This window comes from Colletotrichum fructicola (genome assembly GCF_000319635.2).
Source record: "Colletotrichum fructicola Nara gc5 chromosome Unknown KSG_Nara_v1_contig03, whole genome shotgun sequence".
Classification (NCBI taxonomy): Eukaryota; Fungi; Ascomycota; class Sordariomycetes; order Glomerellales; family Glomerellaceae; genus Colletotrichum; species Colletotrichum fructicola.
In genome coordinates, this window is record NW_027094053.1 from 5,833,574 (window position 1) to 5,857,663 (window position 24,090).

At 53.6% G+C, this 24,090-nt stretch overlaps 5 protein-coding genes across 5 annotated transcripts; 2 read left to right on the top strand and 3 right to left on the bottom strand.

Moving 5' to 3' along the window:
- Positions 1-3,993: 3,993 nt before the first annotated feature.
- On the top strand, positions 3,994-5,489 carry ANP1-0 (Mannan polymerase II complex ANP1 subunit; the record flags this gene model as incomplete). Its single annotated transcript, XM_032031215.1, has 5 exons — positions 3,994-4,166; positions 4,300-4,928; positions 4,981-5,109; positions 5,159-5,293; positions 5,341-5,489. 5 exons carry the CDS (start codon positions 3,994-3,996, stop codon positions 5,487-5,489), a joined length of 1,215 nt encoding a protein of 404 aa, XP_031889398.1.
- Positions 5,490-9,865: 4,376 nt separating this feature from the next.
- CGGC5_v006469 (uncharacterized protein) lies at positions 9,866-10,349 on the bottom strand (the record flags this gene model as incomplete). The annotated part of the gene is made up of 2 exons (XM_032031216.1): positions 9,866-10,105; positions 10,212-10,349. 2 exons carry the CDS (start codon positions 10,347-10,349, stop codon positions 9,866-9,868), a joined length of 378 nt encoding a protein of 125 aa, XP_031889397.1.
- A 742-nt stretch (positions 10,350-11,091) lies between these two features.
- ubp3 (putative ubiquitin carboxyl-terminal hydrolase 3) lies at positions 11,092-14,113 on the bottom strand (the record flags this gene model as incomplete). Its single annotated transcript, XM_032031217.1, has 5 exons — positions 11,092-12,120; positions 12,173-12,335; positions 12,389-12,495; positions 12,542-13,408; positions 13,460-14,113. 5 exons carry the CDS (start codon positions 14,111-14,113, stop codon positions 11,092-11,094), a joined length of 2,820 nt encoding a protein of 939 aa, XP_031889404.1.
- A 969-nt stretch (positions 14,114-15,082) lies between these two features.
- CGGC5_v006471 (uncharacterized protein) lies at positions 15,083-17,185 on the bottom strand (the record flags this gene model as incomplete). The annotated part of the gene is made up of 3 exons (XM_066151701.1): positions 15,083-15,122; positions 15,190-17,041; positions 17,098-17,185. The coding sequence occupies 3 exons, from the start codon at positions 17,183-17,185 to the stop codon at positions 15,083-15,085; spliced, it is 1,980 nt and encodes a 659-aa protein (XP_066009078.1).
- Positions 17,186-21,383: 4,198 nt separating this feature from the next.
- Positions 21,384-24,015, top strand: HEXBP-1 (DNA-binding protein HEXBP; the record flags this gene model as incomplete). The annotated part of the gene is made up of 10 exons (XM_032031219.1): positions 21,384-21,422; positions 22,086-22,117; positions 22,482-22,579; positions 23,174-23,193; positions 23,251-23,285; positions 23,340-23,353; positions 23,409-23,423; positions 23,480-23,613; positions 23,671-23,818; positions 23,870-24,015. The coding sequence occupies 10 exons, from the start codon at positions 21,384-21,386 to the stop codon at positions 24,013-24,015; spliced, it is 681 nt and encodes a 226-aa protein (XP_031889402.1).
- Positions 24,016-24,090: the final 75 nt, after the last annotated feature.

Consider the following 24,090-nt stretch of genomic DNA (forward strand, 5'->3'; position numbering starts at 1 on the left):
GGTTTGTGATGTCTTTGATGCCGACGAGTATAACCCGGAGTGACTTTGTAAAAAGTTGGGATTTCTCGCGGTAAGTTGTAGACGGCCAGAGGTAAGGACCGAGTTGCGAGGTGAAGATATCAAAAGATGTGTTCCCCGTGCAAGTTGACGAGAGTTCGGTAAACGACGGGGCAGGCACAGCTTCATTCGAGAGCCATTGGCTTCAGCTCAAGAGATTGCGAGAGCGTGAGCACAGTATTTTCTCCACAGGTCAACATCAGACGGCGAGGCAAAACAGGCGATGTTGCGAAAAAGACAATTTGGTCTGCGGTGATGTCGTTGTCATTCACAACAATGGAGATGGCGAACAGATTCAGCCGCTACGCCCTTGCTTTGTCATCCGAGGTTTTGGGGTAAGAGCCAAGTGAGGTAGGTTACCGATGACAGCACTTGCCTTGGGAAGGTAAACCTGTCTGCCTCATTTGCTGACAGGCAGACGCATGGCTTACTTAATCCCGTCCGATGGATGTCACGCGAGAATAGGTACAGAGCAGAAGGTTGTTCACGGTCGTTTTCTCAGCACGGATCTCGACGTGCCCTTTGTTCAGAGTCTCCGATATGGGTGGTGATATGATCAGGAAACACGCATATCGGCTCGCACTTTATCCGTATCGGGCGTTCCGATTTCCATCGTCCATCTACCAAGTAGAAGAAATTGCCTTTTCCGGGGAGGAACCTACATGATGGATTTCGGTACGAATAGAGGAGACCTTTTCCACATTTTCCACTATCGCGGACCTGTCGATGTATGTGGCATGTTGCTATATTTATTAAGGACGATGGATCGACGTCAATCGGCCGCGCCGGCTGTTGGGGACTACTTGCGGGGAGCGGTATCCGTATCCGCAGCCGGGTCCGCCGCTGGCTGCAGGTCCTTTGGGTGTCGATACCAAGGAATTACGAACTTGCGTGGGGGAAAGCGTAGCCACTCCGCTCGTGTTCAAGTCCTGCAATGCATTGCAATGCGACCACACTGTCTGATATGATCCGGTTGGGTGATCAAATGATATCGAGTTTTGCCTCTCGTCTGGTTTCTTTCCCCTCACGGCTGTCGGTGTAACCTGGTGTGCAGCAGCAGCATGATTGACGACGGACGGAAATGTGGGGGAGGAGGAAGCCCCCGTTCGTCGTCATGCTCTCTGATGATGGCGGATGACGACGACTTTTTGCATTCGCTTCAGCGTACGGATATCTGCTCCATCTTTCAACGGGGGCTCTGGAGGCCCGGGAACTACTGGAGAGCGATGGAGAAGCATTGTTCCTCCCGCTGTCTGTGTCCTAGAGTCCAGCCGCAAGCAATTGTTTGGTAGAAGGGGGGAACCGTCAGGCCACGGCAGGAGATGAGAGATGTTTCTCCAGTTTTCTTCTTTTTTGGTGGTGACGGACGCGAGTGATATGGGTGGCATTGTGGCGATCGCGTGCGTGTCGCGCGTGGGAAAGAGTGTGGGATTGGAGATTTTAATCATGATCCTTACTGGCTGGTCAGCGTGTTCTTCCTCCCCCTCTCGCTTCGTGTGGCTTTCGACTGCTTGCTTGGCTGGCTGCGCCCAGTGCCAATGTGTTCCCCTTCTTTGATCGTCATGTTTTCTCTCTCTGAGACTGCCTAGAAATGAAATCTGGGCTGCAGCTTTGAGGGGTTCTCATTAGGTCATTAGCACACGCAGAAAGAGATAGATGTCTTGAGCTCCCTTTACTCGCACCGTAGGTACAGTAGTGCGGCATGCACGAAGAGCTTGAACGGTGAGCTGTGCCGTGCCACAAGCGACAAGCGAGTGGCCAAGGTAATGTTAAAAAGAACAGCAAGGCCAGGCATCGGGGAAGCGCTTCCTGCGATGGTATGTGGTGCCGTGACATCGGATATTGGAAGAAGCAAGGGTGGAGCTGATGCTCTGCGCCCAGGCCCAGGTATCGAATGCCACGGCGCCATTTGGGGAAGCTATGCCAGGGAAGACGGAGGAGATTTCTGTGCCGCTGTATTTATTCTTCATGCCGATTTTTAATATTGCGTAGCAACTCGAGTTGACTTGGGTGTTCCCTTGGACCCTGAAGATGGAGGGCGGACGGGCTGGTAGATGGCGTGCGCTTTCCGAGCTTCGTCCTTCTTTCGATGCTGCGACGATCCAGATCCTTTGAGCTGGTCTGACCACGATGGACGATTCCATGGGCGTCTATGATCTGTGGTGCTGAGGGGAGGGGGCGCGGACTCCCCTCGGCCGGGCCATTCTTTCTGTCTCCTTCTCCCGCGGCCCCCCCTGGAGAACACTGGGGTAGGCCTGCAAGTCTTTATCCTCTCCCGTCAGATAACCATTCCTTGGCGGGCGCTGAGGTGTCTTCAGCTGATTCTCGACCATTCGCCATTGGCGACGAGGACGACGACGGGATCACACAACGATCCTGGCGATTCCTTCAGGCTGACTGACTGATGGAACTGCTGTCGATGTCGCTTGTGGCTTTGAGCAACGCTGAGCGCTGGGTGGTTGATGCTGGAAAAGGGGATGAGGATGGGCTGGGATGAGATATGGGCATGGAGCAAGGAAGCTTGGAACGGGGGGAGATCCAACAGGCGCAGCAGGCCAGCCCCAAGTTCCAACGTCGTTGATCCTGGCTTTTTCGCGCTGTTGGCAGGACGGGATCAAATATGTCCTGCAAATTATCCCCAATGGCGAGCTGCACGCCTGGAAGCAGCAGAGCACCTCCCGAGGTCCCCCTCTGTCGCTGGGCGCGCGGAAGGAGGTACCGCGAGGTTCCGGCGCAGTCTCTTCTCTCTCCTGAGTCCAGAAGCGCTTGGCAACTGAGGCAATCTCGCCAACCGCTACCTCGAGCTCTGAATCTATACTTTGCGATACTTGTCAAGCCGTAATTTCGGAGCATCACCATTGGCTGCGTCTTCGTATTCTCCCGCTCTGCGAACCGCGGGCTGCAGCTTCTGTGCATCCGTTCAGAGATAACTTGGGCTCGCTGCCAGCTTACCTTAGCAGCTTCCTTACTAAGGCTCCCGTACTTGGCAGAAGAGGTCCTTCCTTCAGCGACGGAGGGCATCTGTCCTATGCCTGTGACACCTGTAATCTGTGCTCTGTGGCTGCCTAGCTTCTGCGCATCCGTGCTTGCATGTACCTTCTCCCCCTCTGACTGGCCTGTCTCCTGCGCTTCACCCTCACCATCCCAAGCCTGCCTCGACCTTGCCTCTCGCCTTAGCCTATCCCATCTAAGCCTGCCACACCAAGGTCTGTCCTCCCGGTCGACCCTTTTTTTTTCGGGGGGGGCTCCTTTGGCGTGGCTCCTTTCCCAATTCCCTCCCCTTCCCGCTGGGCTTACCCGAACGTCCCTCGTTCTTGTTCTCGACAAAAACTCTGGCCGAAACCATAGCGCTTCTTCTAAGAAAGCCAGGCGAAGACAAGAGGATCCCCGGTTGAAAGAGCAGACTCCCCAAACTCTCTTCTCACCAACAACGCGCGACGACAACCACACGTCCAAACACCGACAAACCGCGGAATACCCATCTCGTATCAATTCCAATCGAGATTCGACTTTCGCCCAGCACCACCACCAGCCTTGGCCCACCCCCTTCTGTGAGCCTGCTGTGCTGCCACGACTGCTATCTATCGGACGACACGAAACCGCCCAATCAACCACCTCCCTTGCCCGACTCGAACTTGATCGACTCGGACCTCGTTTTTGGGGAGGCTCGTGTCACCCTTTTGCTCCGCGCGAACCTACATCACCGTCCGCCGAAGCCGCCGCTACCATCCGCGATATACTTCGCCAATACCAAGGCCGTCTGCGACCACAACGACGACTTCGACGACACCAGTAACTCTTCGCACCTCGTCAAACCTCGACGACGCTGCCATTTGGGACGCCTGCCGTGCCAAACAGATACACGACCTTTTTTTCTTTGTAAACATAGGTTTTTAGGGTGGTGTCCCAGGGCCACCCCCCATTTCAATAGGAGCCATGCTTCTCCCCAAAGGCGGTATCAACTGGAAGTCAGCCCAGGCCAGACTACCTCCCACGAGAGCGATATGGGCTATCGTCACCAAGACGCGCTTCCTTCTCCTGCTCGCCCTCACGGGTATGATTCTGCTGCTATGGCGCGGCATTCGCACGTCAGCTTCTGAGATGCAGAGGTATGTCTTTCGCGCCTTGGCAGTCAGCGCTTCGTTGGGTTGTGCGAAAAAAAAAAATTCGCCTGCTTCCGCGATGCGCTGCGCCGGAATTGTACCAGACGAAAGCCTGCTAACATATGATGCCCGCAAATAGCTTCTACTGCTGGGGCCCCGCGAAACCCCCCATGGAGATGTCGCTCAATGAGCAAGCTTCGTGGGCTGGCCACCTCCAGACCCCCGTCATCTTCAACCACCACGAGCCCCTGGAGATCAACCACACCTCGATCCAACACGTCGACCTCAACCCCATCAAGTCCACCCGCAAGGCCGTCAACAACGAGGAGCGCGTCCTGATCCTTACCCCTCTCAAAGACGCCGCCCCTTACCTGTCCAAATACTTCGAGCTGATTGCCGAGCTTACCTACCCCCACCACCTGATCGATCTCGCTTTCCTGGTCGGCGATTCCAAGGATGATACTCTCGCAGTCCTGGCCTCTGAACTGGATCGCATCCAGCGCCGCCCTGACAAGATCCCCTTCAACAGCGCTATGGTTGTCGAGAAGGACTTCGGCTTCGAGCTTAGCCAGAGCGTCGAGGAGCGCCACTCGTTCAAGGCTCAGGGTCCCCGAAGGAAGGCCATGGGTCGCGCCCGCAACTACCTCCTGTCCGCTGCCATGAAGCCAGAGCACTCCTGGATCTACTGGCGCGACGTCGACATCGTAGACAGCCCCAAGAAGATTCTTGAAGACTTCATTGCCCACGACACCGATATCCTTGTTCCCAGTCAGTATGCCCTAATGTTGCTGAGGAATGCATGCAGCTAACTCTGCGATAGACATTTGGTTCCACCGATACCGCGATGGCCGTGACATTGAGGGGCGCTTTGACTACAACTCTTGGGTTGAGTCTGACAAGGGTCGCAGACTATCGGCTTCCCTTGACAAGGATGTCGTCCTCGCTGAGGGTAAGAATTTTGAATCTCCAAAGTTAACACCAAGCTTACAATTATATAGGTTACAAGGAGTATGATACTGGCCGCAGATACATGGCCAAGGAGGGCGACTGGCGCAACAATAAGGATGAAGAGCTCGACCTCGATGGCATTGGCGGCGTGAACATTCTCGTGAAGGGAGATGTCCACAGATCAGGTTGGTCTTTACGTGTCTTTGACAATGGCAATTGCTAACCAGCCCAGGAATCAACTTCCCATGCTACGCCTTCGAGAACCAGGCCGAGACGGAAGGATTTGCCAAGATGGCCAAGCGTGCCGGTTACCGAGTTGTCGGTCTGCCGAATTACGTCGTCTGGCATATCGATACTGAGGAGAAGCCTGGAAACGCATGATTTTAGCGTGATCTGCATTTTCAACGTTCTTCTCTTCGCATGTACGACTTATTTCTCCGACTAATCCGCGGAATGCGGGTGACGGAACACGGCGCTGTATGACCACGTAACGATACACACACACGGTACTCAGGAGCTTTCTACGGAAAGAAGCATTTTCCGACGCTAGCCCAGAAGCTTGTTCAGGCTTTGGACGGCTGGTGGGAGGCACAGGTCTTGGTCAGATGCTCTGAATCCTCACATGTTCGACTTTCCGCTGCCCATATATCCAACTACCAAAAACACCCCATTCTCTCTGTCTCTCTTTGGCTCGACATGGATTCCTTGACACGGCCAGGAAATACGAAAAGAAAATCGAAGGAATCGATGAAGCGGCTTGGTGCACTTTTGGTCGGAGAAAAACAGGCGATACATACCGCATCGAAAGGGAGGTTGTTTCGCTGTAATAATAGACTTGGTTATATCACCTGCTAGCATAGGGCAGGGAGGGGAAGATCATGGTTATGCGTTTCATTATAGGAAGGGAAAGAGTCCATTATACGGCCTCTGAATATTGGACCCGGGTGATGAAAGTGGCGTCGCAAATGGGAGGGAGGGGGGCCCGCTTGGTGACAGTTTTCTCTATGAATGAAGTGTGATATCTAGGGTATGAGGAAACTCGGGAGTTCAAAGAGGCGTAATTTATACATTTTGTTTTGTCTCCAGCTCGTGCCTTGATCAATTTGGCGGGAAGCGGCAGTGAAGCATGCGTAGTTGTCGTTTATTGACTGGGTCTCTATCTAGTTTTGTCCGTCGTTGCGTGTGACCGATGGAGCGGTGAGAGCCCACTCGGAACTACACACGATCTGGCTCGTGGAGGCGTAGCTGGATAACATTACCTAGAGGGTTAGTCCTCTGATCAGAGAAGCATAACTTTCTTCTCGCAAATTTGGAAATATGCAGGTATATATAGACGTGATATTTCGGTTTTTGATTTTCCTTCTATCAAATCAACTCTGCCCTCTTTGATATGCGTTCAGAGTTGCTATCTACTTACTAGAGGTGTTAACCTATAGACTTTATTGCGTAGGCTAGCATGCCATCTTTTTTATTTTGTGGCAGAAGATGCGATTGTGTATTCGGGCTTCTGAATATTCGGGCAGAGACTGTGACGGAGGACGAGGGAGTTTTGGGTTTCTGCGGACTCTGTGAAGGTATATACCAGTTTTTGACGGATGGCGTGGGGCGTAGAGACGGATATGCTGCTCGGGAGTTTTTTTCCGACAGACATCTTCAAGATCGTGAAATTCGCGGTGCAGAGGCGAGGTCTTTCAACGCTGTGGAGGCTTAGTTGAGAGGTATTAAGCAGCAATAACAGAGCAGGTTGATGAATGATCTGCAAAGGCCAGAGTCCGTGAAGCTGATTGCAAGCTGTGGGTGGGTTGTCTTGATGCTCGTGGATTTGTTGTATCTGTATAAATACACCAGAGAAGCAGGGATACTGAAAAGAAAAACACACAAAGTCTTGCGTTTCTTTCGCGGCATTGGCATCTAAGCGATGATCTCAAAGCAGTGCCGGCAGTGTTGTCTGTCGAGAGCGCAGTTCATTCAGGGCATTCATGGAGAAGTACGAGAGACCTAGATACCTCTTCTTTTGTATCCTGGTTTGAATACACAGCAGGCAACGGGGGGCAGGACGAAAGCTAGAGGTTGCGTCTGTCGGTTAATATCAGGCTTTGGGATTAGTAGGACCTACTACTCTAATGGTCGAGGCAGTTGAAGAAGCTACGATAACTCCCAAGGATTTATCTGGTCGGCTTCAGTTCATAAGAAAGGCAGATATTTGAATAGGCGAGCATGGGGTTCAGAAGGATGCAAATCTCGAATGGCGCGTTAACGGCATCAGAGAAACAAGTATGTATAACAGAGTCCCGTCATTTTCTATTCTTGAAGATCCACACATGAGACAGCGCGGGGAAGCCGAGACGGGAATGACGAACCCACTCGCTGTCTAGTGAGCCCTGTTTCTAACCTCTTGGCGAGAGGGGAATAGAAACATTGCTGGAACAGCTCTTCGGGCTTAGAAGCTATTCACGACGGTTCCTCATTATAGCAGATTACTCCCCATTACAGTTGAATACTTCAAGTACGAAGACCATGGGGGATGAAAGGAAAAGGAGTTCCGAGAGAGGCCGAGGCGGGAGAGCATGATGTGTTGAGAACAGCGCGGCCTAAAGTTAGCTTAAGTGTCTGGACTGTAGTTGCGTTCGAGGACCACCGCCGTATTTTGGATCGCTACTCTTCACTTGCAACGATTGTGGGTGAATAATGTTGTATGACACCTGCTATTTATGCGAAAAGTGATGAGAAGGGCGTTGTCCTAGCCCCCTTTGGCTATAAATGATCCCGTGGTGGGACGACGATTTTCACGGAGTCCCTCTGGCAGTAACCCACCGACGAATGAGCTTTCCATATTCCTTGTTGGCGCATAGTGTCCGTGGCAGATACCAGTCCCTATGGACATAAGAGGGAGATATTCATCGTAGCTATGCTTCAGAAGGAGGCGTGTTACGCCGTCCCTCTTTGCGGCGGGAATAATATGCAAGAGCTGCGGGACGAGAACGAATAGAGTGAGTTTCAATATGTAAGAGGACCTGTGGAGGAAGCAAGATGCTAATCTTTATGCTAGATTGTGACTATCAGCGAGTCTTGCCGACCTGAAACTGATTGGGCTTGTGTGATAGAAAGTATCAGCAAAGGGACCTTCTCAATGCATATATACATTTTCAAAGTAAGATGATACAAGCCGCTGGCACAAACTTAGCAGAATTTCGAGGCTCGCAGATTTATATTGTTCAGCTCGCGAACAAGCCTGCAAGGAAGGGCGTAGTACCTGAGAACGTGACGTTGAGATACTTATGTTTATACTTTAGTACGGTAATAAGACAGACTACTGTACTTCTAATCAGCTGAACAACTGTTGTTCCTTTGAAAGACTGTCCGAATCAAAACACATGAACTTACACCACTCTCTAGCTCCACGTTCGAGGAGGCAATACAATGGTATACGCCAAAGACGACGGAAGGTGACGGATAGGGACTTGAATGTGCGCTGCCTAGTGGCACAGTTGCGGCGTGGAGCTCTGCCTGTACCTATCACCATAAACTCTTCAAAGCCGGGAGTCACACAACGCTACTAAAGAAGCTATATTCAAAGCAAGACTCCAGAAACATTTGGGTTTGGAAGCCTTTTCATTATCTCAGAAGTCTGTCGTTATATGTATTATCCATGGGTGTACGTAGTGTGAGACGATGATCCTGACTGAAGTGAGTGTACTAGATGTTGCGCTGTGCAGACTAACTTATTCGGGGTCACTAATAGCATGCCCAACAAGCTTCGTTGAGAATGTCTCTGTTACACACGGTATCATCCAGGAGACGAACTCGCAGCCGCCTTGCTTCGTACCTAAATCTACTCGCAGCAAATCTTTAGCAGAAAGCCTCACTTTGTACTTTCAAACTTGGTTTCAAGCCACTTTCTCTCCTGGTATTTGGAAACCGCCAGTTTCCAGTCGTTGGGCATACCCTACTCCAGTCGTTGGACTTCAGGCGCAATGCGTATTTATCTCACTCAAGGGCCTACGATGTGAGGTTCGAGTCCACCCACAAATGTGTGTGTGGTGTCGAAGGATGCCCTGTGTTCTGCGCTGGAACAAACGTTGCGATGATTTGGTTAGCTGTCCACACTGCAGGCCATCTGTTCGTAAGTTCAGGGTTACGGATGGTGTTTACATTCATCACATCCATCCCCTGCGTATATCACCACCCTCAGTGAATTGAACAATGACCGTGGACGCCAGAGACGAGCTGGACAGGCCATGTGCCAAGTCGCCATCTAAGGTGATGAACATCCTAGGTTCTCGTATGTTTGTAATGCTAATTTGTAGACAATCATAAAGATGATGTATTTGCATATAAGAATGGTTTCCCCACCCTACTAAGAACGTAGGGCAGGACAATGCTGGTCGGACTCAATGACCGTTGAGATTCCAATAACAAACCATGGTTGATCTTGACCCGAGAATTTCAGGTATAGAGACTGATCACGAGTTAGCAACAGTTGCGAACTGTTTCGTCCATGGACATCTTCGCTACCGGACTTTCTTTCCCTATTCTGTTGGGATAATTTGAAGACGGTACCACATGAGCAGAGTTGACACCAACAGAATAGACACCATCGTTACTTAAGCAATAGCAATCTGTAGACAAGCCCTGTGTGCTATTACTGAAAGAATTTTGCGTATACCAAGAGCATTGGCACTTTCTGGATTATTGGGGACCCCAGACACACAGTTGGGCCTTCCTTCTATATCTCCCACGATCTCCCCCAAAAGACTCTACGCAAGCCACGCATCCCCCTTCAAAACCTCGCTCCAAACCTGCCCCTCCGCCCTCGTGAACCGCCGCGCCTCCTCCACATCCGCCGCGCCAAAGTTGCGCCCGTAGAGGTGCGGGAAACACCCGCCGCCCGACGGCAGATCGTCCCACTGGATTCCCTGCTCCAGGGATGCGTAGGGCAGCTTTAGCAGGTAAAGCGTCGTGGCCGACGAGAAGAAGCGGTCCGCTGTTCCGAGGACCTTTTTTGCGTGTCAGTGTTCAACTCTTTGCTTATCATTGCCTTCTTCTCGTGCACGAGATGCCATAACGTGGGTTGATCTCAAGGGCAAGGGGGAAGGATAGTACCTGTTCGGCGGTGCTCAGATGGATGAAGCCGTCGTTGCGGTCGAGGTCGGAGAGGGGGTACTCTTCCGGGAGCGGGGACGGCGGCGCCTCGGGGACGATTTTGTAGAGGTACTTTGGAAGAGTGGACGGGGCGGGCATCTTCGCGTTGATTTACGGTGTGCCAGAAGGAAAAAGGACAGATGTGACTTTTGACAAGAGGAAGCGGTAGGAAATGGCGTCGAGTGGTGAATGCCGGTGGGAGTTGAGATGCGTGATTGTGAGAGGTTTGCGTGCCCGCCTCTCACCTCATCCGCAACCCCACTTTCTCAGACATGAGTTGCACATGGCGCCTTCCGTGCGAGCATCCGCAGTTAACTGGTGAGATTACACATATCACAATACAGGCAAGGAAGCATTTCATCAACGCTTTTTTGGATTCTTACAGGGACGTTTTTTGGTCCATGTCCTATCATTGATTCCTCCCCATCACTCCCCGTTTCAACCCCGCGCCAATGGCCACCATGAAGGCCCCTTGAGACTACTGAACCTTCCGCCATAACCGCCGATAGTTCATAAGAAACCTCCCCACAAGCAGATAGATAACTCTTCGACTTTTTTTTACTTCTTCTCCTAAGTCTCCGAGGGATGGTGAGCTCTGTCAACCAGACCGCAGGATGTAGTCAAATTAGATCGAGAATATCGCGGTACCGTTGTTGAGGCGGCCTCCCCCATTATCTCTCTTTCGCTGTGTCCATAAGACTTGCAATCTCTTGCGCCTGTGTTGTCTGTTGTGTTGAAGCGCCGCCTCGTTTTTCAAACCCATCCCTAAGCGCCACCCTTCTACCTCAATGCCGTGATAGCTTCTGCTTAGATTTCAGGTCCGCGCTTTTCTGTAGCTTTTTCAAACGCGTTGGTAGAACAAGAGGTAGGCAACCTTGTTGTCCTTGATGTTGTCCTTGGCCGGCTTCCCCTTGGGCACGGTCGAGCCGTTGCCATTCGCGACAGCGCTCCACTTCTTGTCGCCCTTATCTCCGCCCTTCGCTGAGGCGGTAACCTCCTTCCAACCATCGCCCTCATCTTCGTCTGCCATGGCACCGAATCGGTTCGTGGATGCATCCCATGAAGACGCTCCTGGACGAGAGCTATCCTTAACCTCTTCCTCTGCACCAGCTTCAGCTACGTCCTCGCTACGGACGCGACGGATGACAGTATCGTCTAGTCGGATCCATTCATTTTCGTCTTGCCGTCTGACATCGACCGTGTAGTGACCACCGTTGGCCTGCTTGCCATGGTGGTAGACAACACCAGTAAGTCTGTACTTCGGCATGCCCGCTCCCTCGGCGACGAGCGCATTGCGGCGTCTCTTCGACAGAACTTCTGCGGGAAGCTGCAAGTCGAGCGCGTAGCCGACCTTCTTGCCGATCTTGGTAGTTCCCTCCGTGTCGAACTTGAAGCGCTTGAGGTGGAGAATGAGAATTGGGGGTAGGGTCTCGATCAAGGTTTGCTTTGTCATGGGCGCGGCGTCGCCCTGGAGCCTTTCAGGGAGTGTCAAGCCCTTGATAGCATCCACAACGTTGTTGATGTACGGCGCGCCAATGTCCAGCTGCAAAGACTGGAACGGCTCCGTGGTTACCGAATCCTTGACACCAGGACGACGGAGCTCTGATCGATACTGTCCGCTAAACAGCCGAGTGATAGGTGTGGTTTGGCTGCCTCCGGAAGAGCGCGTCTCAACGGCCCGCTGTCTAGAACCGACCTCGAACCAACCGTCCACGCCATCTTGAGACTCAGCGACGCTCGCTGCTGAAGACGTAGGACGTACTTCAGGGGCACCGTTCGCTGTTCCGCTCGACATCACCTGCGCACACTCCTCGTCGATCGCGTTCAAAATCAGACCGAGGAATTCCTGGGCATCCTGCTGATGTCCTCGCTGCTCAAGAATTAGACGTGAAGATGCAACAGGCTATAGGGCTACCACATACTCTCATGCTGGCAAAGGCTGGAAGGGGCTGAATGGCCTTGTAAACGAACTCCGGGATGAACGAGTCGCCGTATTGCTCCAATTGCTCATTTTTGAGCTTCTTGCGAAGCTTTTCGACAGAATCTGTCGAATCGATGACGCGGAACTCCCTCATAAACATGATCCTGGCAACATGTCAGCTAACAAAGTTTGGCAAGCGATTGAGGCCAAGACTCACATGGCGTCGATTACGGGCGTGTCACTCTTGAATTTGTGAACAGCCCTTTTGCTGACTTGATCGAGGAAATCATAGAATGGTATGCAGAAAAGAAGAACTTGCAAAACCTACGACTGTCAGCAAAGAGGCCATGTCGACGGTGTCAGTACCCACTGAATTCATGTAACACATATTTCCAGTGTTAATCAGGCCTCTCGGCTCGATGAACTGGACCTTGGAAAGACTGCCCACGCGGAAGTCCTGGATAGCAGCAGCCAGCGAGTTTGCATTTCCAGCAGAAAAGGTGGACGCCGCACCGTTGACGGTTTCACCTCCGTTGGTGCTCGCTCCATTAGCCGGTGCTGAGGTGGTAGGACCGTTGGCATTGGGCTGTGCTTTAGGGGCAGCTGCTGCGGCAGCAGAGAAAAGACCGCTCCAAGTCTTAGGGGCCGCCTTGGCTGGTGCCGCGGGTTGGGCTTCAACCTTCTGCTCGGAGTCAGCGGCCGCTGCCGCTGCCGACTCCTCCGCAGGCTTCTCCTGGGCAGCAGACTTAGCCTCCTCCGGCTTGGCAGTGCTCGCGGGCTTCGCCTCCTTAGGGCTATTCTTCGGAATGACTGGCACGACAGGAACGACTGGGACAGCAGGCCGAGAGGTGTTGGAGCTGCTGGTCGTGGGCCTCGCATTCTCCTTTGAGATGGCCTTGGGGCTGCCATCGATTGAGACTGCGGTCGTGGACCTGTCGCTCTCCTTAGGAGCTTCAGATGCCGCTGACTCTGCCCTTAGGGTAACACTTTCGGTCTCGGCGTCCGTGGAGTTATCAAGGGGCGCCTTCTTAGGTGTCGAACCCGTGACATCAACATCGGTGGCCGCGTCCGTAGCATCTTCCTTCGTAGCTTGATTCAGTTCCGCTTGATCCACGCTGCTCTGTGCCATGGGCTGAAGCGTGACGTTTTTCGCGCTTGAGCTCATCAACCTTCTTCGTCGTCTTGATTTCGGAGCTCTCTTGGGGAAGGGCCCTTGAGAGGAAGGCGTCCAGGGCAACTATGGCTCGTCAGCAAAGAAGTACAAGGCGATTGCTCCGAGAATACTTACAGGTGCACGGAAATGTTCGGCCGGTTTGGGAAGCTCCGGGCTCTGGGGGGTCTGAGGAGTCAGAGGAGTCTGGGGAGCAGGCGCCGCGGGTTGAAAGGACTCAGCCACTGGCTTGAAGGGCTCGGCCACGGGCTTGAAAGGCTCAGCAATAGGCTTGAAGGGTTCGGCCGCGGGTTGGAAAGGCTCAGCAACTGGTGTCAACACTGGAGGCTCTGGAGTCTGGTGAATAGAGTGAGGCTGAGGGGGCGGAGGCGATTGAACAGGCATGGCGGCAGAAATGGGAGGCGGCTGGTAGGGATTCGAAAGAGCAGGTGACGGCTGAGACGGTTGAGAGTACGGCTGGGGAACGCTGACGCCGGCCATGGGGACATACTGCTGCGGCATTGCCCGTGGTGACTGGACATATTGCTGCGGTTGTTGGTAATGCATGTAGCCAGAAGGCATGCCGCCATTCTGGTACTGGTACGGCAGCTGGTGGTAGTATGGTGCGGCGGCGTAAGGGTTCATGTAATTGGTATGATGCATCGGCATGTGCTGATACTGCTGGTATTGCGCATACGATGGCTGTTGTTGCATCCTCCGTCCTCTGCCCCCTCCAGGCCCGCCGCCCATGTCGATACCGCCGCCAGCTCCCGGCCCACCACCCCCCGGCATGGCTTGCCCAGCCGGCAGATGACGATTGTTCATCCTGCCGGCTTGGGAGTTGTGTGTTTGCAGTGATCGTCCACGGCTGGAACTATCACTGCCCGTTGGATCTGCGGCTTTCTTGGAAGCGGTTGTCGGCGCGGTCGCAGTGGAGGCGTCGACAGCTTCGGCGGAGTTCGACGTTCGTTGTGCTTCGATGGAAAGCGCGGTTTCTTCGCGTCGGGTGCGCGATGACAGTGGGAGAGAACCGGCAAACTCTGGAGTGTCGTGTGTCGCCTCCTCTTTTCGGTTTGACGTTCTCGAAGCCGGAAAAGTACACAGGTGCCCTGACTCAAAAGTGGATCAGGACCGAGATGTCGCTTGAGCAAGCACTGAATGCGCTGCGGAGGAGGAAGCCGCGAAGGAAGGCGGTCGCAGTGAATCAGCAACGACCGGAGCAGCGCAGCTTCAATGCAGCTACGCAGTCGCTTCCAGTTTGGTGATGACAAAAAATTACGCCGTGCGCAGGAGAGGAAGGTTGACCTGGAGCTAGCGGCCTGCGGGCTCCGGGCTTTGTTGGCGCAATGCGATTATTGCCTGAGCCGAAAGCCTCGTGCACTGATCACAAAATGATCCCCGCACCTTGACCTCACGCCTCATCTTCCGTAATTTGCCCGAAATCGGCCCCACTTTGGAGAGTTCAGCCGGTGAGCTGGGAGCTAGGGTAAGTCCAGAGGGGGAGCTTAGAGACGAGCTTGGTCAAGCTACCTAGGTAGTCTGTACTTATGTGAAGGTGGCCTGGTGACACTGCTGACTGATTTACGAGTCCTTGTTAATTCGTCTTGACGTTACTGTCTATCCTATACTTGCTGTATCGCGGGAGGTCTATCAATAATCCAAACACCGGAGGCGACAATGATAAAACAGCGCTGGGGTCTCATTCATCCCTGAAAACCCACCGTCCACCTCCTCTCATCGCTTCCCGGTATCTTTCTTGAATCATTTGCTTTTCTCGCTTTTCAAACTCTGCCTTCTCGGCCTGTACCTCCTGAGTGTTGGGAAAGTCCACGTTCCAAAATCCTTCAGGAGACGCTCGCCGAGCATACCGATGACGATGCTTGCCCAACTCATTGGCTAGCTGCCATGTCTTGGCTTCCACCCAGAGATTTTCCTTCTCCGGCTTCGACATTCCCCAGACGGTACTGATCCTGTCTCCCAGAAAGTCTTCGAACAGTTTATTGTCTGATGCTGCGGTGCGATCGGCGCTGTTCTTCTGGGCGAGAGCCATTGCCCGAAAGTGCGGCCCGCAGCAATTCATGTCGGTGCAGCCTGGCAAGCAAGACCTGTCATTGCCCCTGACCACCTCCGAGTATGCGTAATCAGCGCCGCCGTTGAATTTTGGATTGATTTTAAAGTCGCCCATGCGCAGATCGGCTACGGGTTTGGACCGAAGACCTGTCTTCGACGACGTCAGCGGAGTCTCAACTGTGGCTCGGTTCTCAGACGAACCACGCGTTGGACTTGGTTCTGCGGCGTCGTCGGTGCTCTTCCGACTGAAAGCGCTCCCTTTTGGCTTGTCTCGTCGCTCTTTGTTGAAAGGCAACTGCCTCCGGTCAGGAAAACGAAGGCCATCGTCATCCTCTGGATCATTGCCACGAAGTCGAGGCGCCGACCGCGTTATGGTTGGCGTCTCTTCTGATGGCGCTGTATTTAGGAGGGTACTCAAACGACCGGCGGGCTGTGGCGTGCGAAAATTCCCACCTGCTGGCTCTTCGCGACCAGTCTTTTTGTAAGTAAGGCCGTCCTCGGCAAGGCTTCTTATGCCTTGAGCGAGTCCTTTCCTGGTGGGGTTCTCGACAGCCTTCTTCTCTTGCAGATGCACGGGCATCACATTAGGGTTGACTGGCGTTAAGACCGCAAAGTTCTGAAGAGGTTTTGCAGCCGGCGTGCTGATGTTATCCGGCCTGACGGTGACCGAGTTGAAGCTCTTATCTCGCTCGAGATCCGCATGTCTCTTTCTCCTCGGCGTTGTGACCCTCGGTCCAAGTTCGTCCAAATCCATACTTTCCTGGATCTGGGTGGAAGGCAAGCTGTTAGAAAGCCCGGAACTTTCGATTTTGATTCTGGTCCGTGCGGTTTGATCAGTGACCTGGTCGTCCGCACGCTTTCTCTTCCCAACTGAGCGCTCCGAGACAAAAATAGGGCCATCGGAAGAGGGCTCGGACTTGACGAAAACCTCTGTCGTGACATTGACGTTTTGCCTCAAGGGAGGAAGAGTCTGCTCATCGGCGTCTTTACCGCTCTCTGTCGTGTCTCTATCACTCGTGTGTCCTGAGGGTAGATTTCCTTCGTCTCGAGGTGGATCTGCTGGAAGATCAGGCTGTGCAGCTAGCTGAGGTTCCGCGATTCCATTTGCTTGATCAGGTTCCACACCAGGATCTGCGGTGAAGCTTGGGGTTGCAGCCGCACGAGGCCTGCTAGGCTCCGATGCGGATTCAAATGCAGGCGTAGGGTCGATTGACTGTCCATGCCTGTCCTCGATTCTTTTGATCTTCGCCTCCAAGGATGTTGAGTACTCGCCCCATTGCTTGATCAGGTCCTTCTGCTTCTGGTACTCTGCCTTCAACAGCTTGAAGTTCTTGTTTAAGGCGTTGTACCTCCTGAGGACTTTGTGGCTCTCGTGTAGAACCCGCTCCACGTCATTTTCCTTATCGAATGATTCATTTGGTGGAGGATCTGTGTTTGTAGCTTTGTCCTGTACAGAAATGCTGGGGCGAGGTGTATCTCTTGGCGATTCGGTGTCGCGGTTCTGATGGTGGAATCGCAGCAATTTGTTTCTGAGCGACGAGTTTTCCTGCTCCACCCGATCGATGTATTCAGCGCGAGACCTCAAAATTTCCAGCTCTTCCCGCAACGACTCGTTCCGCTCCGAGTCTTTCTGTTTCCTCTTTTCAAGCTCTGCCGTGCGTGGTCAGCGGTCGTTGCCGGCCATTACGTCAGGGTTGTTGACATACCAGTGTCAAGCGCCTTGCCAATCGACCCGCGCAATGCATTTAATGCCTCTTGCACCGCAGCTCGACTCTCCGGTGAGAAGCTATCCATGGTTTCCAGATGACCTCCGTCGTTTAAGCATACAGGATGTTGTATTGACGGCTGGGCGGGGGCTGATGATGCTCAACGGGGCTTCGCGTCTCGTTCACGCGATGTGCAGGGAAGGCGCGTCAAGGTGGCGCCCAGTCACGTGCTTAGTCATGATCCAGGGATGCTACATAGTAGACAGGAAAGAGCACCTAGGCTTTCAGAAAACTGTAGCAGCCTCAATACCAAGCAAGTATTCTGCCACTGAGAAACATCGTCATTCCCAACAAGTCAGCTCTCGATTACAACGGTGGCTCTTCACAAGATCCGTTTCCAAGAATCTGCACACGACGTCCCCGTCGCCTCTCACATGCCTCTGACAGCATCGGAGCCACTTCCGCAGTGAAGAGAGCTGGGCGGGGCGTGTTTGTTGATTGAGCAGGCCTGCGACATCAATTGGTACGGTTGGCCTTGCTCGTCACCTCCAGTGGGCCTACAGAACGCGGCCACTCCGAAAGATAACGCGAAGGTCGGCGCCAGGGCCGACATCGAGGACAAGCTCCTTGGTGGGCCAAGCCCCCCGACGGGAACACCTTTCCCCACGGGCCACGGTCTTCCGGCCCGGCAGCTGGTCAACATTGAATCCCCCCGGTGAATGATCGTCATGGTACGACATCGCTAGTAGGGCCAGGCACGCCTTACCAGTACCGCATGCTATCAAGGAAATGCGCTCTCTCGGTAGCTGGCACAGTCGGCCCCTGGCGCACCAAGAGGGACGAAACTGTGATGGCCTCGATTCTGGAACTGCTTCGTTCAGCAATCAGCTCGTCAATGACTAGATCATTGCTGCGTCAGGTGCGGCAGTTCGGACAATCAAACACGGCGACGGCCCCGAACATCCTCACGAGATGTGGACAGATCCCATTTGGGAGGAATGCCCGCCAGAGGCTAGACAAGGGTCTGTTTCTGCCTCCCGGTTCGTTTTAGCCGGGCAATTCGTGCCGCCTTCGCGGAGGACCCTCTTCGATTCCTTCCTCGAAGGAACTCAATCATCATTCGTCGCCAAGCCAAGCTTCCAGAAGAATTCTACACACGTGGCGGGCAAGTTTTCCCGACCAAGCCGATTGGCATCCAAGAGCTTCACCTCTGCGATGACATCGTTGTGGGATTTGGACTTGGTTTTCCCATCAAGACCAGATGGTCGACGCGATGCGTGTCTGCAACATGTTCGCCTGGAGGAAGTCAGGGTTGCATTCCTAGCGAACCAATACCAATGCGCGCAGTCGCTCTGACTTGTTGTTTCTTGCATTTCTCAAAAGCCCGCGGCCTGCGGCCTCTCATGCACAATGATTGCGGCGGTATGTGGTTACATGCCGTTCTAGTGCGCCTTGGGCTGCTGCACCTGCGGCCAGAAAGTGGCCACTTGCCCGGCATGTTCTCCATCCATCAGAGAATCCAGACCACACATCTTGTTCGTCTGCGAGTGCGATATCATCGGATATCTCCAGCCTCGCTCTCGCAAACCATTCAGGGCAGGTCAGCAACTTCAATTTTGTCGGGGACGAGTCGTGCACGCATGAAATGAATCCACGGGAAGATTGAACAGAAGCAAATCAGTGGTTGACGATGTCTTCGCCCGTTTACTTTGCAGATATGAGGCGCAATGCACCTTGCCCCTGCATGGTCGTTGCGTAATTCCTGGCAAGCGAGACCAAGGAACATTCGATCGAAGATGGCTGTCGACCAACGATTGCCGCAATTTACTGGCTACGAAACAATTGAAAGGAAACAGCCCAACCTCCCCCGGGCCAGGACATGTTTCCAGATGCTTATGCATGCGCAGCGCAGCGTACATACTGTACTGTACGGAGAGATGGCCGTTTGAGGGTATGGCCGGGTTCATCCGGTGTGGTCGACTGCTAAGCTTACCACCAACCTGAAATGGAAGAGTGGCCGAGATTGAGCACGGCAGATCTGGCTGGGTCGGAAAGTGCATCTCGATGGAACGAACCAATCCTCGGGCAGGGCTCGCCTGAGGCCGTGGCTTCGCTGAGGGATGCGAAACCCAAGTTCAATGGAATGAAACTCTTGGGATTTGTGCGTTAATTCCTCCAGTGAGATATCGCAGATTGAGTTCCAGGCAGGAAGGAGGTTGAAAAATACGGAGCCGACGTCAAAAGTGTGTACATGGGGGTTGGGTTTTGGCGAGGGGAGGGTGTCGATCTGGAGGGGCCGTCCAAGCCTCGGCCCAAACCTTTATCAAGAAACGAGTCCGTGAGGTGATCCGGGGTTTGTCGCCTGCCTGCGTGCCTGCCAGCCCAGCACTTGAATAATGCAGACGCTCTGTACGAGGAATTCTGACGCGGGAAACTTTTTGCATCCCTGAGCACTCGATCATTTCGTCCTTGATCTGGCTCGGAATGCTGAGCTTCTCCAAAGCTGCATCTCCCCAGTATGGTCGAGGCAGGACCACAGAGAGGCATGTGCCATCCCACCGATGCAGCAGCAGCACCACCACCACCAGCAACCGGACCGGGACCGCGGACAGAGGGCATACCTACAGCCGAGACCACTTCGACTTGGAATACGCGGCAAGGCGGTATATTGGATGGGAAACCTGAGGTTGTGAGTGAGACATGGAGACAGACAAACCCGACACGCACAGTGTGAGCCAAAAAAGTGATGGACAAGAAAAATGAGAATCCTGCATGATGGAGGGGCAAACCGCAGATGAGATCAGCTCTCTGTTTGGCGGCCCTCTTTTCTTCACTTACACCAAGCGGTGTCTCATGACCCTGTTACGACATGTTGAGAGACCGCTTGTGGTGAGTGCTCCGAGAAGTGTTTTCGTTCAACACCGCTCAATCAATGCACATGGACAATATGGACAGAATCCAAGCTACATATGGCCCAGCATTCTGTCAGCCAGGCCACCAGCCCACCAGGGCAAGTGAGGGGTTGATGAAGGCTTGTGAGACAAGACTTATCAGAGCTTGCAGACTCTCAGCCTGTGATGAGGGGCTTTCAGACAGGGAGGGATGCAAGGGACGGGCCCCTCGCAGGCCCCTCACTGGCCCCTCGTAGGGATGGAAAAGGGTTTAGCGAGGCTGGGGCATCGCAATTCACAGTGTTTGGCCTGCCACGGAGCCACCTGCCTGCCTCTCGGCGATTTAAATTAGTATCTGGCGCAGGGGGACCCCAGCTCGTCCGACATGCTGAATCCTCTCTCCCGCCAATTTTTTTCATGGAAGAAAAAAATTGAATAAAAATTCGGGACGGGAGGGGAAAAAACTGAGGGGCCACAAGAAAAAAAAATAAAAACAAAAATTAAGAGAGAGTGCAACCAGCGAAAAGACCGAGTACAGTGCCGCGTCATGTACTCGTTTTTCATTATCATGCTCGCCTACCCAAGCGGTACTTCAAGAGCAAGCCTGGCTGCGTAATAGCGGTAGGAGGCATATCCGTGGACCCGCGATGGAAAAGCAGAGAGCAGAGGCATCTGCACATTTTGCTTTCAAAAGTCAGCTGCCTTTGAGTTCTCGTCCCTGGAGTTTACTGCTTCCCCGTCGCACAAACCAGCTCAGCATTCATTTCCCGAGGGGTGGTCTTGTCCACGTCAAAACCGCCTTATCGGAAGGTTCGAGTCTGGGAGGTCGGGCACAAGCTTCGTCCCAGGTCATCTCAACTCTGGAGAACCTTCTTCTGACTTGGGTACCGATGCAGTCGCCAGTCAATTGCCCCCCTTCCGTCGTCTGTCTACTTTAAGGCCTAAGTTCTTATGAACGCGACCCCCTAGCTAAGATCCAAGGTTGCTTCCGGCGCAGCGCAAGCTATTGGGCCGAAGCAACGAAGGCGAGGGCTGTTCTTGCCTTTTTGGTACACTTCAGTCCGTGTGAGATAGGTCTGGAGACCTGGACCCGAACGTCCCATCCATCCCCCTGAGGTGAGATGGTAGCGGCGCGTACCTACAGAGGCAAGGTAGTGTAGTCTCATCATCGGCTCCGGCTTTTGACTTGGAGGCATATCTCGGGTAACGGGGGCCGCCCTCAGCTCCAAGCCGTACATTAGTAGCAGTCACATCAGTCCAGCCCAGCCCGGCCCAGCCAACTGTGTGCGGTGAACCGGCCAACCTAGCATCGGGTCGGACCAAGCCAAGGTAGGACAAGCAAGGCAGGCCATTCAAGCTGGGGAAGCTGGTGGTGGGCAGGAGTGTGATGTGATGATGGCCGGTGTCAAAAGCTGCACGTACTTGTACCGCAAGGTAGGCACGGCAAGTCATGCTGCAGCGAATGTGAATCATGGTGACCTGCTTGCTTCTTCTGTCTTTTCCAACGCAAGCATGAGGCAAGACAAGGCAAGGAGAGGAGACGCGGGCGATATGATAATATGGCAGAGCAGAGAACGGAAAGGGCTAGACGTTCACTCGCCGCCGCCTGCCTTAGTTGTTGTAGAGTTAGGCAGTAGACAGGAAGGTACCTTGCCTTACTTGCCAGCTCCAGATCTCGCGCTTTAATTCACCGTGACCTCTCATCTCCTAAAGGTGAGTGGTAGGAAGGCAACCACCCACGTCAAACCCTCCATCTGCCTAATAACCTACGGCAGCTACAAAGTGCCACTGCTGCTCCTGCTCCTGCTCCTGCTGCTACCAGGCTAAGTGAGGTCGGGTGTGTAAGGTACCTCCTCACCTTCCATACCTACCTTCCCGCGACAGGCTCTTCCTCAGAAAGCCTCTTGCCCCTTTGATTGGACGCTACGAATACAGGCCATTTTCGCACCGGCTCCACACCGCAGCAAAGCGGTGGACTTTGGAAAAAAACACTGAAAAGACCAATCCCACCACCATTTCCTCCCCCCTTCTTCCCACAACCTCCTCCATCGCAAACACAAACCTTGCAACACTTTTCCGCAACCCCTCGCTCAACAGAGATTTCCGACTCTGTTTGCTCTTCAGACGCTGTGAGTACAGTTTTCTTTCCTGTTCCTGGTCGCATTCGCGTCGTCAAAGGCCATCGCTGGCGTCACCCTGGATTCGACATCATCGCCGCTGGCCCTGCTGCCATGCCTGGGCGACAAAAGGGAAAAAAAAAAGCCGAGCCCAGAAAAAAGCAGATTTACACTTATCCATCTCCAACTTTTCCCCACATCGCGCGCACACACATGCCACTTGCCACTCCCCCCCACCTCAACCACATCCCATCGCAACAAACCTTTCGCCTGCAAGATCTCAATCTCTCACCAAAGCTTGGCTCATGAATTCCTTCTACGACATCTTGCTTCGCAGTCAACGGGCAACTTGCATTCTAACGCATCGCTGCCACAGATCAATCAGTACATCTACTCGACATCTTCACCCGCCACCAAAGCCCAAAATGGACTTCCAGGGATCCGCCGCTCCTCCTGCCCGCACCTGCTTCACCTGTGAGTTACCCTGACTTCACTTTTTTCGTGGTCTCCTTTCCAGCTCTTCCCGCCAAACGCCACACGCGGCAATTTCTATTTTTTCCCGCATTTGCCTTTCTGTGCGGGTGGCTTTTTGGCAATTCGGGATCGTCTGGTATCCTGATCTCGAGGTCTCGTTGCCATTGGCCCACCGAATTCTCACCGCTTGAAACGCCTTTCTTTTCAGCCTGCTATTGGTGGCAGTCTATGCAGCTTTCCTATCGGGCATGTATTCGCTGCGCGCGCGACTGCTTCAAAGGACTGTCTGCTTGGCTCCGTCATAGTCTCGCTTGCGGTAGTCATGCCGCAGAAGCATGGGAGTCTGGCTTGCCTCATGACCCTGATACTGCCGTCGTGCAAAATCAGTCTGGCAGTTTGAATCGAGGATGCCTCTGGCAAAATCGCGTTCCAGATATCCCAAGTCTACATGGACAGATTCGTCAAGAGGCCCGCCTGGAGACTATTGCGACGTCCTACTGACTTCGAGCTGGTGTGCCAGTGACACCTGTCCCATTCCTTACTTTACATTCCACTTGTTGAAATGAAGCGAAGAGTCTGACCAGAGATATTTAGGCGGTGCTGCCGGCCACCAGGTATGCCTCGAGAAGGGGGTGATGATATCCATCGTTCGAGCTGCTGACCAAACGTAGGCACGCGAGTGCCCCAACCGTGGCGCCGCCAAGTGGTATGTTCTCCTGCTATGATGCTCAAAACGGTTGATACTGACTTTTTCGTGTAGCTACAACTGCGGCAGTAAGTGATTGTTTTCGCCTTATGCCTATGAGATAACTGACAATCTCTGCTCCAGACGAGGGCCACATGAGTTAGTCCAAATGCCAATCTCTTGACCCTGTGTACTGTTCGCTAACTTTCCCCCAGGCCGTGACTGCCCCGAGGGTCCCAAGGACACCAAGTCCTGCTACCGCTGCGGCCAGGCTGGCCACATCAGCCGCGACTGCCCCCAGGGAGGCAACGTCGGCGGCGGTGGTGCCTCTAGCTCCGAGTGCTACAAGGTTTGACGCCCGTCGTTCGATTTCCCAGCGCAGTGGAGAAGCTAATGCGAAGCCCAGTGCGGTGAGGTCGGCCACATTGCCCGCAACTGCCCCAAGTCTGGTGGCGGCTACGGTGGCGGCTTCGGCGGCGGCTACAACTCCGGCGGCTACGGCGGTGCCAGCCAGAAGACCTGCTACTCTTGCGGTGGCTACGGCCACATGTCTCGTGAGTACTCCTCTGACTCAAAGCAACTGGACTTTAGCTGACGTTTCTAAGGCGACTGCACCAACGGCTCCAAGTGCTACAACTGCGGCGAGAACGGACACTTCTCTCGCGACTGCCCCAAGGAGTCCTCCGGCGGCGAGAAGATCTGCTACAAGTGCCAGCAGCCTGGTCACGTTCAGTCCCAGTGCCCCAACTAAGCGCGAGCTGGCTATTGCAACGGACGATTGGTGACGACGCATTGGCTTGCCTCGCAGCCAGAACCGCGGTTTTAT